General features: G+C 36.5%; 2 protein-coding genes across 7 annotated transcripts in view; one reads left to right on the plus strand and one right to left on the minus strand.

The window, feature by feature from the left end:
* Positions 1 to 13,377, minus strand: part of LOC122568262 — a 158,309-nt gene that overhangs the window by 69,494 nt on the left and 75,438 nt on the right. The gene's annotated exons all lie outside the window — the stretch shown is intronic.
* LOC122568269 overlaps positions 1 to 13,377 on the plus strand; it is a 292,044-nt gene that overhangs the window by 63,481 nt on the left and 215,186 nt on the right. Inside the window, exons 1-4 of one of the 3 annotated variants that reach the window (XM_043727837.1) lie at positions 2,095 to 2,483; positions 2,624 to 2,708; positions 3,630 to 3,702; positions 3,789 to 3,892. Coding sequence is in view for 2 of the 3 variants with exons in the window: in XM_043727836.1 (XP_043583771.1) it covers positions 2,112 to 2,483; positions 2,624 to 2,708; positions 3,789 to 3,892; positions 4,094 to 4,108 (576 nt within the window). In the remaining variant the exon portion in view is untranslated. Of the gene's footprint in view, positions 2,484 to 2,623; positions 2,709 to 3,629; positions 3,703 to 3,788; positions 3,893 to 4,093; positions 4,632 to 13,377 lie in introns of those variants that run through there. The other 2 variants (XM_043727836.1, XM_043727835.1) reach the window with 2 other exon arrangements.

Consider the following 13,377-nt stretch of genomic DNA (forward strand, 5'->3'; position numbering starts at 1 on the left):
ATCTTTAAAAGTACTGCATTCGTAAATTCCAATCTCAAGATAATAGGGTTTGAAAGAACTTATAATTTTCTTAACAAAAGCATTCAATACCTCACAGTGTTATGACATTTTTTCAAATAATATATGATGTATGTATTTGCTATTATTTTTATGCCTCAAGACCAGTATAATTGGAAATATTATATTATGTATCTCCACATGCAACAGTACATGTAACTCGTATATGTATATGTGATAAACAATGGCGCGCCAGTTATTATTCTGTTTTAAATCCCGACACGTAAGACAGCCGTAGATAATAATAGAAAGTCGGTATCGTGTCATGATAAATATTCGCCTGGAAGCGACACGAAGGTGACTTTGATATTGCAACTATGACGAAAGAAAGCTTTGCTTTTTCGTTCGCTTGGAATTGTGCGGAGAAATCAACGGAATGTGTTTTCATGTTGCATGTTACTCAAGAATTAAATTCGCAATAGAGAACGCTGTAATTGCTTCCGTAGTAGATCAGTTAAAAATTATAAATTTAAGGTGAAAGTAATTTATAACTGTATCGTGTAACAAATGATGAATTTCATTGGGTTTAATTTAGATTGAAACTATTGCAGTTTATTAGAAAAATTGAATTACTAAATATTTATATTATCACAGATTTACTACCAATATTACCGTTGTAGTTCCAGCATTTATAATCTTCTGAACAAAAATATATAAACGTAAATATACGTATGCCTTCGATTATAAAATGCAATTCTCAAACGTTAATCTTATGAAAATTAACTACTAGAATAAATGTAATTTTGATATTATATAAATGACTACGATTTTGAAAGGTGAACCAGTTTAGGAGAAAATTCGCAAATAATGGAGAATGCTCGAACGAAGGTGTAACGTTCTTTTCATTCCAAACAAGACAACCTTGCAGGGAACATATCACGTGGGTGTATAACCGAGACGAGAGCTCAATTCTTAGGACGCAATAGCCTGAGTTGGGCGAGGTCGTGGTAGGTCGTTCGGTCCATACAACGCTCGATGTGAGATAAAGGTGGTCTCGTACGAAACCGAAAGGAACGAATATAAGCTCAATTTATAAACCGGGAACGGCATTCTTTGGTAAAGGCAACAGTCATGCAGAACCTGTCTTCTAATTGCTACGCTACGGAGTCTGCTATGTGCAATATGTACTCGCATATTCAGTAATTCGATTAAATATTATTGCACGATAAATTCTGTTTTATGTGTAACCAGTTTCAATAGATTTTACTTTCTATTATACATATTATACTTCTATGTTGAATTCGTTTGCCGAAAATGAAACTAAGAATTCAAATTAATTTAAGGAAAACTTTGTTTATATAATAAATTTATGCAAGGAAAATTGCAATATATTCTGTGAAATTAAAAGTAATTACGCAATTTTTTTGGAAAAAGGATCCATAAGATAAAATGATGGATAGAATATATTGCATTTTAATTAATTTAGTTTTAGTTTTAGTTTGTTATGATTAGCTACGTCTGAATTGATAATTATAATAGCTCTTAAAGAGGTTTGTCGCTTTTGTATTTATTACAAAATAAATACAAATTTTGTCATGTAAATTTCAATAATATTCAATGATTATACAAGTACAAATTTCAATATTCAAACTATTTAAATAAACACTCTACATATTTAACACGAATCTAAGCCTTTTTCTCAGAAAACTACTTTTATTGCTTTTAAATATATTTTTAAATATATAAATATACAATTAAATATATATTTAAAATATATTCTAATGTTTTCTACATGAGTAAAAACTTTTTTTAAATTAATTTGAATCACTACATAATTTGATTTGTCTCTATTCTTCCCAATTTCCATCTTCATAAATAATGATACGTAGTGGGCGATATAATTCAATATTTTTAATCCATTTAGATTCAAACACAATCATTCATATACGATATATATAGTTGAATTGTGACAAGTTCGTATCATCTATTTATACTGTTATTTTTTGCCTGTCATCAATAAGATAAGATATATACAAAGAAAATTCTCTATTTAAATACAATAATAATACATACGATTACTGGGATGCCAATCTCTCGTAGAAGACTCATCCAGTATGTCGGCAGAAAATTCCATCGGAGATCATGCACCTAACTTCACACACGAGGACAATCGCGTACAGCAATCACGCATGCGCTGGCGGACTAAGAACGACAAATTCTCTGGCAGTAGGCGGATCGGTCGTTACGTCGATAGTCTCGGTGTATCGTATTCTCGCAGATGTGCATCCTGTGCATGCACCACTCTTTCTCTCTCTCTCTCTTTTTTATACACACTTTCTATACCTCTCTTTTGCACTCTATATGCCCGCCTCCGTGTAAATCGCGAATTCCATCGAGTATCAACTATCGGTCCAAACTCGACGCCGGCCATCTTCTTATTGTTTCTTGTTTGGGATTTCTACGTACATATGTGGCACACCTTCCAGGTATACATGTATATCAATGAGTTCACTAGGTTAACGGTTATCTCCCGATATTCCCTTATTCTCGTATTTCCTTGAACACTCGCGAATCAGAGAGAATTCTTTACGAAACAAACATAAATACGTAAAAGATATGTTTATAGGTAGGACGCCCGTTCGACAACACGATTCCCGCGATTCTGTGCGAATGGAACGCAGGAATGAAAGGAATTGGAAGGGGGAACGAAGGTATTTTTTTTAATGTGATGAAGTCGTGGGCAAGTGGTCACATAGTTAAACTTGTGTGTGCACGTGTAGAAAAAGGGTACACCTACTCGAATTTCTCCATGGAAAACTTCATTTTCCTTCTTTGTCGGTCATCGTTCTGATTTTGTGTGATTTGCATTTATCTTCCCCTTTTTATAAATAGGGTTATGTACGAGTATATATTCTGTGTACGGTCGTGTACAGCCGTGATTATGAGAGATAAATAAAAACATATAATCAAATTCTATAGAGTTGACTATACAATATTAAGCTATTGTTAGGTTTAGCAAATCAGTTAAAATATTTTCCATAATAACATAAACTCATCCCTGAAAATCATAATTCAATTGTGGCAACTGACTGGTTACTAACTATTGATTTAAGGTCTTATTTGTCGAATAAAGTACGTACTGTAATGTACGTACACGCGCATATATTTTTTCATATTTAAAAAATTGGTTGATTAGTTGCTTGATCTCAATAAATTCAGAACCACCTTATGAAATATAGTTAGTCTGTATATATAATAGAGTTCGTTGCATTCTGATTTAATGTTTGTAGCTCGTAAAGTTTCTATAACCTTTATATCTCACGCATTTAATCTACGTGTCAGTTGGGAACGCGTGTCGCTGAAATTACGAAAGCGATCTCGGACTACCGTAGCACAGACTTCTCGTTTACATCGCGTCGAACACGATGTCCATTATCTGTCAAGTGTGGTGTAAACGTAACCTTATAAAATGTCGAGAATAATCATCAATGTCGATGATTATCGACAGTTCGAATCGAGCAGCATATAATTATTTGCAAGGCGGAATTTTAAAAAAAGTGTCCCATTTCGTTTTCCTTCGCGCTCAAATGCCGAGAACTCAACGATTGCTTAACTTAACCGATGCCTCGTAGATGTGGTGTACGGGTCTATACGGTGTAAAGAGAGAGGAAAAGAGAGCTTCGGGGTACGAACGACACGTGAACGGTTCGCCTTTCCATATTATTTATCTCTGGCCGCTTTATTAACGTCCTTCCTCCGCGGCTTATTAAATAAAGCAATTCCCTCCGTAGGTGACCTTTGGCCTCGGCGCAGATCCTGCAGAGATATCGGTTTCGTTTTCACCGTGACGCAGTGGTACGCGCGCACACATCGCAGTACACGCCTTTTGCCTTTTGTAAGTATATACAGTACGACGATTAATTTGTGTCCGTGAGTTCGTTACGCGTTTCGTTTCTCGCTCCTCCGTAGAGCGCTATGGAAGATGATGATACGGTAACTCGTGGTAGAAGTATGATTATATTACGTGTAACTCGAAGGTGCGGATTTACGAGGCATACTCGCGTTAATCTCCAACGTGTTTATCTTGTGTTTTTAGGTCCGCAACATTTAAATGGTATGTCGGTCTCGTGACTATATTTTCATGCTTTTTAACGCGTTACCTGAATCATTTTTTTGCCGTTTGATACGGTGAGTGCAATAATAGATATTATACTATGGCTGATATATTACAATTTATTTCAATATTTCGTTCACTATCCAAATACAAATAACGTATTATATAGGTTAGTCAATAAATTTGTAGATAACTCCTCTCTGTAGCTTCTGTTGTAAGAGAGATATCCAAATATTACTATAGTGATTGTACGATGCAACACCGTTGTTGATGTATACTAATGTATGATATCAATCATAACATAATAATTGTATCAATCAATTTCACACTTCTGATATGTTAACCCATCAATTAATCAAACAGATACTTATCAAAAACAACTACTTTATATCCTTAAAGAAATACGTGTGAACTTATTATACAACCTGACATATTAAAAAACAATAGCTGAACGTAAATTTACGTTAGCGATAAGAAATATTTTTTCCATTCGTTTCTTAGACGGACGGAATAATTTATTTATTGACCAACCCTCTTATGTAGTCTATAAAATCTTTCATTTGAATCGACACGATACTTCTACGAAACACTTTTCGCGCATAGCAAATGAGCATACACGTACACATAGATAGCTGTATCTCCTATAGTACTGTATAAATTCTCCATTTATACTCACTGCTAGGTTCGTGCGTATATATGTATCGATCATTAAGAAGCGTATTATCCTAAGTGCACATGGTAAACGGTATGCATCAATACAGAGACGTTCATATGTGCGTACCGTGTACCGTTTACGCCGTCAGTGAGCAGTGCTGGCGTTACACCGTAGGTGAAGGTACGATATTGAAAGTATGGTCCCGTTTTGTTTGCGTCGAATTTGTACCGTGTGATCGGGCGACTGAGTCAAGTGTTTTGGTTCGTGTCGCTGGTATGGTTCGATCGACGGTATCAGGCGTTAACGACTATTCACATGGGGTGCGAATGTTGTGTGCCTCGGCATCGGTTACGAAAATCTCGAACTCGAGAGGTCCGCGTGCAGGTGCAACCAGATGAATAGATATACACCACAGCCACGTATACACGGTGTGGGTGAAGGTAAAATTAGAGACGGAAAGATAAGCGCGTACGGTTGCTCAATAATAATCTAACGTCGCTCGGTTGATTGGAGGCTCACAATGGGCCTCTCCTGGCGTTTTATCGACGGGTGTGCGGCCAACCTACGAGGCCAATAAATTACGCGGGAAATAATGCTTAATAATTCGTACGGTTTTTGCACCGTATAAATCCGCGTCAAGCTCAAGGTTTCGATTCGCTTATTCGCAGCAAGCGAGAGATAGTGTCTATTCATGCATAATGCAGGTAACGAACGTTCTCGGTTCGTGATCCCTGGCCGATGTTTGCTGTTATGTAGTAAAAATGGAACGGACTTTTATACGGTGTAGCAGGCGCAAAACACGGAATGTAGGTGAACGAGAGAGCTGATGGTGAAAAGCGATGGCGATGCACAGTTCTTACCGATGTCGTTTAATTAACTAGAATTAATTCATTGGAATTTTTCGTAACGGATGATGCATAGGTTATGCGGGCGATAAATTACATAAGAAGTCTTATTCAGACTAATTAATTACTTAAACAAATTCATGCGGCGTTGTATCGCGTGAAACGAGCAGGCTCCATTCGTAATTCACCTTCATTAATTTACATCTAAATATGGTGTAAGTTCGAGCAACTACCATACAGGCATGAATAATCACTCGGTGTCGAGGATTTTTCACGAACTATCGGTAACGTTGGTGAATCGAAATTGTGCACATCCATTTTTGCTACTATTATACGCTGCCTGTGTTGGACGAGAGCCGGCGAACGTTCGTGTTTTTCATCGATAAGGGATGAGACGATATTACGGTAACATCGATCGAGGCGAACGAGATAGAAACGTCGAAAGAAACGCAGGTAAGATACACGTAGAAATAACAACCTGTTGCTAAATTAATCGCGCGCTACTCGTCTAAGTTGAGTTCAAACTTGCAGTATATTAATTTAATCTTGTATTAAGAAGCTTACAAGTGGATCTGGTCCTCCTAATGTTGTAGGAAATGTGTGTTGTTGTATTAGCACTTGTATTGATATATATTAATCACCGGTAAATTACAACCGCGGTAGAATGTAAATATTATCTGTTGCTATAAACTACCACTTGTCAGAGACAGAGGCAGGTAAATAGCGAAATATCGCGAAATGCGCGGTGAATCGCAAATTGACAAGCTGACTCGTAAATCATGTGATCGTAACTTCCGCTTTATTTCACAGAGAATGGTATCGAACCTGGAGTAGGTTATGGAATAATCGAGTAGATTTTCTGATTTATTTTATCGATGTCTGTATACTACTGTTCATAAGTAGCCGCATACTTTTGCCATTTTGAATAACAGTAAAACACCCATATGCTCCTTCTAAACGCGTTTTATGCATTATGAAACTTCACGTTCTATAGCAATCATATTCCTTCTTTCATTTTGTTTTGTTTCACGTTCTTTCCTTTAATACGAGTTTTCGTGTCCACGGCATATTCCAAAAAGGGAACCCAGAACGCGTGGTCTCCCCGTGAAGAGTTGCGTAGGCTCCCATGTTGAATTGCTATCGACTATCCACACGTGCACTTCAATGTAAGATTTTTCATTTCCGTCGTAGGAAGGAAGTTTTAAAGCTTTCATGATTTCTGTTCACCGTTTAGATGGAATGTGACCGATGGCTGAATGCAAAATAACCGACTCTAAAAATCGGTTCTTGCATTGTGTTGCAATTGTAGGTATCTACGGCTATTTCCTTTCGTACTTCTTTTATTTATACTATTATTGATATACTCTCTTCAGATTTATCGGATAAATTTCAAGCAATAAAATATTCGTCATATAATATATGATTCATATGTATATGATATAGGAAGATATGAAAATACTACCATTGAACTAGCACATATCTAGTGATAATAATTCCAATTATCCACCTATCAGTGCCATTAATCAGTCGTTTTCAAAAAAGGATTTTCAATTGGACCGACGAGTGCCGAGAAGAAAATACGATATACATAATATGTAATCAGGCTATCGGTCTTGACAACTGACATGGACTTGATTAACATCGAAAACAACCGACTCGGTCAACGCGACATGCGTACCAATAGGGCACAGCCACGCTGGCACAGATCGGATCTAGCCAAGTCGGGGCAGCCAAAGCAGCGTACGGGTGCAAATTAAAGGACTGATCTATCGATCCTTTCCTACCTGTCGACGGGCGAGATAGCTAATACCAGTCGAGGAATATATATAATGTGCTTACACTGTCGCTCAAAAGTTAAGGATAGGTCAGTGGAAATATACTGACAATGTTATGACTCAAATTAAAAAAAAATTATAGTGAGATAATTATATGAGAATGAACAGCTTAATTTAATTGATTCTGTTTACAGATCTATTAATTGATTCTGTTTACACTTAATTATTAATTATCAATAACAGAAATTGTTTTCGGTCACGAATAATCCTTGTCGCCAATGAAAACATATTTTTAATACTGGTAACTAATATTGCTGGCAGAAATTATTTTTAATTAAAGGTAATCATTAACAATGAGCATATTTTTTGGTTACTAGTACTCGTATCAATACACACACAGGTGACGAAAACATTTTTACTTTTTTTTTCCATCATTGTCAATTTTTATTAAGATACAATCCTATGGTGGATAATTTGTAACTTTTGAACGATGAAATATATTAATATGCATTTACGCTCATGGTATACAACATTAGTATCAGTACACGTACATCACATGAAGAATACGAACGTGACTGTATACAGTAGCCATATATGGGTGCAGAGACGTTAGTGGTCAGTCCAGAGCGTGTGTATGGTGATGGTGAAGCGGTGCCACCATCTTTATCTCGGTCACGGCGACTCCGTGAAAGTGAGAGCCGTTTCTCCCTGATGCTTCGACTACCTGCACGTACGCATTATCCAGACAATTCCCCTTCGTTTGCGTGAGCTCTCTCTCTCTTTTCCCTCCTATATCCACTCTTTTTTTTCGTGGCTTTCGCATCTGGGTCGCGGAGCACCAACGATCCGAGATTGATTCGTAACTGGAACTACGTGCTTCTTGCCTGTTGGTGGTCGGAGGAAGAAAGTCGTTCGAGATCTCATTGTCTGATTTAATGGATATTATTCGGATCGAAATGTATGAGATATGTAGGTGTGTTGAATTGTTACAGGTATGGGAAAGTTATCTTGTTATATGTTTCCGGATTTAAGAAGATAAGCATCTAGGATTTAGCTCTTAAGAAGATGAACGAGTAACTGAATGTTTATGAGATTGACAAGTTAAAGTTTGTAATTGAAAGTTGGATTTAATCCAATATGATTTTTGTGCAATAAAATATTCTCTTATATTGGTTCTATACAGGGTGTATCATACTATATATGTGACTCACTTCAAGAGTAGGCAGGAGATTTCAATATACGTATTGTGCATGTGTCTGAATTTTTAAAAGATTGCGGAGTTCTTTGAAACGATGACTGCAAGACAAATGCTATTTCGAGCATCGTCTAAGAATGCAATTTTGAAATAAGATCAGATGGGACACATGTTCGTATCAACGTTTTTCATTGTTTTTGTGCCTCATGTCCACTCCACCTAAAGTGGATCCCACGTATTGTGATATATCCTGTAGTTCTAAAATAGAAATAAACCAATATTCTATCGTTTCCCTGTTTCATTGGGGGGAAGAGGATGATAAACGGTCTTGTAATACGATTTCAAATGTGATATATTGTTTCTTATCATGGCAAACCCAACATAATAATAATAATTGAAACATTTTGAGCGATCTTTACAGTTGTGAGATGTAATCTATAATCTCTTACAAATTCTGTATAAAATCATCTTCAATAAGCAACTTTTTTGCCCAAAGTATTCAACATTGTACCAACTTGAAACTACCTCACGAAGTTACAAAAACTACGAAACAGAACATGAAATTAAAATCAGACAAGACAATTTTTCATTGCATTCGACTCATCAGGTGTCCCTGACGTGTACTGTCATCCCGTTGGTCGCACTGGTGGTATTCTTGCGCGTACATGCACGTCCACAATCGGTTTCCTCCGTTTTTGTCTCGTAGCACGCGGCTTCCATGTATCCTCCGATCCGTCGTGGCAAGTTGACATACACACGGTATACGTGTCACGACGCGACAACGCGTCGTATCGTGTCGTATGTATCGTGTTCGACGCAACTGTCGCCAGTATCATCGTTCCCCCGTGGACACGAAGTATTCGCAGAAATGTTCATCGATCGATCTTAATGATCTGTCGTGAAACATACGAAAAGAGTACGCGTGCAGGGATCATCCTTAAACGATTCTGACAAAAGGACGTAAATGAGCGGAACGTCGTCGATCATTTTCTACAGGCAGTCCGCATCCTCAGGTTAATGTATAATGTCGCAATTACGGTTATAAATAGTACATTGCGTGATGTGTTAAATGTTAAACCTAACCCGGTTATCCTGTTCGATAGCAACTTTTTTCAGGCGCTTGAATGTTTGGAAATCTTACGAATCTATCAAATTCTTAATTTTCACTTTCAGTGGAAATTCGAAGATTTTGAGGCGATTGTTTTTAGAGTGTAGCGGCACACGAGTGCCGAAGTCGACGGAAGATTCGAATCGGGAGAGACTCATATCGTTGTGCCTTGGAGTGCCAACGTTGTTTTGGTTTGCTAGGTTCAAAGGTAAACGAACTCCGGACAAAACATTATCGCCGTTATTTGTAATCATCAACCGGAATTACATTTGAACCTTTTACAATACCACCGGTCGATACAAATAGACGATCGTGCTCTCTGGAACGATCATTATAGCCAGTCATACAGTCGAATAGCGGGCGATAATTACGTCCGGCATACACTATCTCTGTATTTGTACTTAAAGTGATTTTAATATACGCCGACTATTACAATTTTATCACTTGTCTCTTTAATAAATCAACACGTATAATAATCCACCTTAGAGAATGATTGGCAAGAGGAGTGTTGATTTGGAAAGGGTGAATCTGGCTATATTCTTTAAGGGGTTTTAATAGTAATTACTGTTGCTACATAAACAATACTAACAGTACTCTATATCATTGGAATTAATGATAGAAAAGCTTCTTCATGTTATCGATCATTTCTCATCAGGTATTGGCCTCTGATCGATATTAAATTGAAATAACAGTGTTGTTAAATTTACTAGCACAATCAATCTTCGTTCCTTTTAAGCGTAGTTGAAAAGAATAGCCGTTGGCAAGAAAGAATTTCGACGATTTATTATCTTGCAACATTCAATAATACCAGAAGTCACAACCGTGACTAATATCTATATCTTTTATTCTGTCTTATCTTATCTCGATTTTGACAGAAGGAAGCAGACATACCTATCTTTTTCAAAAAGGATTTATGCGAAAAGGAACTACGATTTTCCAATTATTTTATATTACGCTACATATACTATATTTTACATTATTTTCTATGTAATTACATATTATTTTTACTTAAACGTTTTTCCATGATATAATATCTGTATCGGCGATCAAAACTTTTTCGCAGACAAATCAAACTGTAACAAACTTGAAAGGTCGGCAACGACCGACGCGAGTATGATTCATCGAAGCAACTTTTCTGCATAGCATCCCTCAGGAAATTGGTTGTAGTCGATTGGTCTTTTCTTCATTGGGTCTGATCTTTTTCCACGGAATTATTAATTCTCCGCCATTATCTGATTACGATCGTTCAATTAAAATACACCCTGTAATTCGAACCTGATCCATGAAGAAGCATTTACACGTCGACTATTAAGCTTCGAGACTCGTTGCTCGGAACGTGTCGATACGTCCACCACTGGATATTCATTTTCTTTCGTTTTTTTTTTCTACTCGGTGATTATCGTCGTTTTCGTTTTTCCTAACACTGCGTCCACTCCAACCGATCAGTCAAGTCCTTATCTTTTTCAAGCCTATCGAGGAAATGTATTGAAACAGAATGACAGCGATCGAACTTTTCAAGCTTTGATAGATTAACAGTGAATTTTCTATTTGCTGTCCATGAACCCCCTTTACAAGTTATGAGATGGATACCAGTGTTTAGCCTGTTCGTTTAATGTATTTAATAACGTATACAGGTATAAGAGTAAGCTTTGAAGATGCAAGATATCGAACGTTAGGAGCCTGAGATTATATGAATATCTAATATGTTGATTTTTAAATATTGCTGGAGAAAAATGGAACAATAAGAAGAGCAGTATAAAACTTTTCAGAGAGTCCAATTTAGATTTTTTATGTGTTTTGTTTATTTTATGTTTCTTATGATATCGTGGTAATCTTTATAGTTATTCTACGCTGAATTGAATTCTTATCTACGCGTCATCAAATTAAATTCCTATCTGTTACTTCTATCAACTGCATTCGCAATCTGCTATAGGTTGAATTTAGTTTATATGTAATGTAATAATCGTCTTTCGAGGTATGTTATTTAGGAATTATTTCTTAGTAAAATTTAAAACTTCAGAACAAAGCGTTAGAAAGTGGAATGATCTGCTGTATAATTATATACAAATTTATAATCTTATTTATAATTCGTTAAATTAGAAGAAAAATGAAACCTTATTCCTTCGAACAACAATAAATTTGCAATTCTCTTACAGTTAACTTTTATAGATATCGTGTGTGTCATACAGTTTGAAACATTTTGAAATTTCATTAGTCCTATACTGAGAATCGATCATGATGATCTTAGTAAAGTTTGAAACAAATTCGAAAATGTATAAAACCATTTAATGCATTAAAGCTTTGATGTTCAAATGGAATCATTTTTATAATTAATTATAATCAAGGCAACTGTTTATACCGTATTCCGCATATTTACTAAACGTACGTGTCTAACCTTTATGTACATAGATACATTTCCAGATTGGTTGCAAATTCTATCACTACGATTATGACAGTTGCGTCTCATTAATGAAATGAAATCTTAAGAAGTATAACACACATAACACATCCGTAAAAATATTTTACTGTAAATATTCAAATACTTTCATGAGTTACTGTATATACAAATTATTTGCAGAGCGGCTGTAAACATAGTGCCCACGCGTCTCGCGCCAGAAAAGTCATTAAAATCCCTCGACATATTCGTATTCGGAGTTTCATCTCGCCCGCGCAACAATGAACCTGTTCGTCGCTTTGAAAGCAACCACGTACAAACACGGAGAGGTTTTCGATTCGTTTCAGGAAATTCTTCGCTTTCGCGTCGCTCAGGATATTATTCAACAAATTATCGCTTTCAGTCCGGCATCGCCGTCCTTCGGGAGGTTGTTTCGAAACATATCCGTTTTATCTGCGATCGGGGACTTTCTTCGAGGTGGATCGTGATATCCCCCGCACTGGGAACACAGATCTACCACTAGATGCCTTCAGAATCTCTCGGCGCGCTCGCTATCTGCGACGTTCATCTGGCAACGGATCGCGGTATCACTAATACACAGGCTCATTTAGATTTATGCACCGGGAGCGCGACACATTCCGCGCCGAGACACTGTCATCCTCCGTGTACTTGCAGAAAATCTTTAACTGTTCCTCTACGACTCTCTACATGTATAGTGATATATGGCGCACTGCGATTTTTAACTCTGTTGCGCCCTTTGGACCATTTTCCATCGAACCGTATTTTTCTATTGTTAGAAAATTTCTTAATCCGCCAGCCACGGTGATTTTCGTATCTTCTGTACAGAATCGCGGATGAAATGTACAGTATAAGTATTTACACACTTTACGATGTTAACCTAAATAGGATGTCTTTTGCTGCTTTCATTTTTTTCTTTTTTGTTATAAATTTGCTAATTCATTCGTGTCATGCGCGACTTATGACGTAAAGTACTAAATGAAGTAAAATTTGTTAGAGTTTTGCAATAATATATTTATAACTATAATGTATATCTTGTACATGATCAATGGAAATGAACAGAGTAAATAGCAGATTTCGGCTAAAGGATCAAAGATCTGAGGGGGATATGAAAACATTACCATTGATATTCTTAGAATATCAACTTCTTCGTATTAGTCGCTGTGAAATAGTGATCTTACATAGAACCGAACTTTGGGACAATTTACAATTAACAATTGCAACTTTTTATTTCTGACAACGAAACAATATTTGAAATGCTTCGATATTTCGATT

This window comes from Bombus pyrosoma, linkage group LG6 (genome assembly GCF_014825855.1).
Source record: "Bombus pyrosoma isolate SC7728 linkage group LG6, ASM1482585v1, whole genome shotgun sequence".
In the NCBI taxonomy this organism is placed as follows: Eukaryota; Metazoa; Arthropoda; class Insecta; order Hymenoptera; family Apidae; genus Bombus; species Bombus pyrosoma.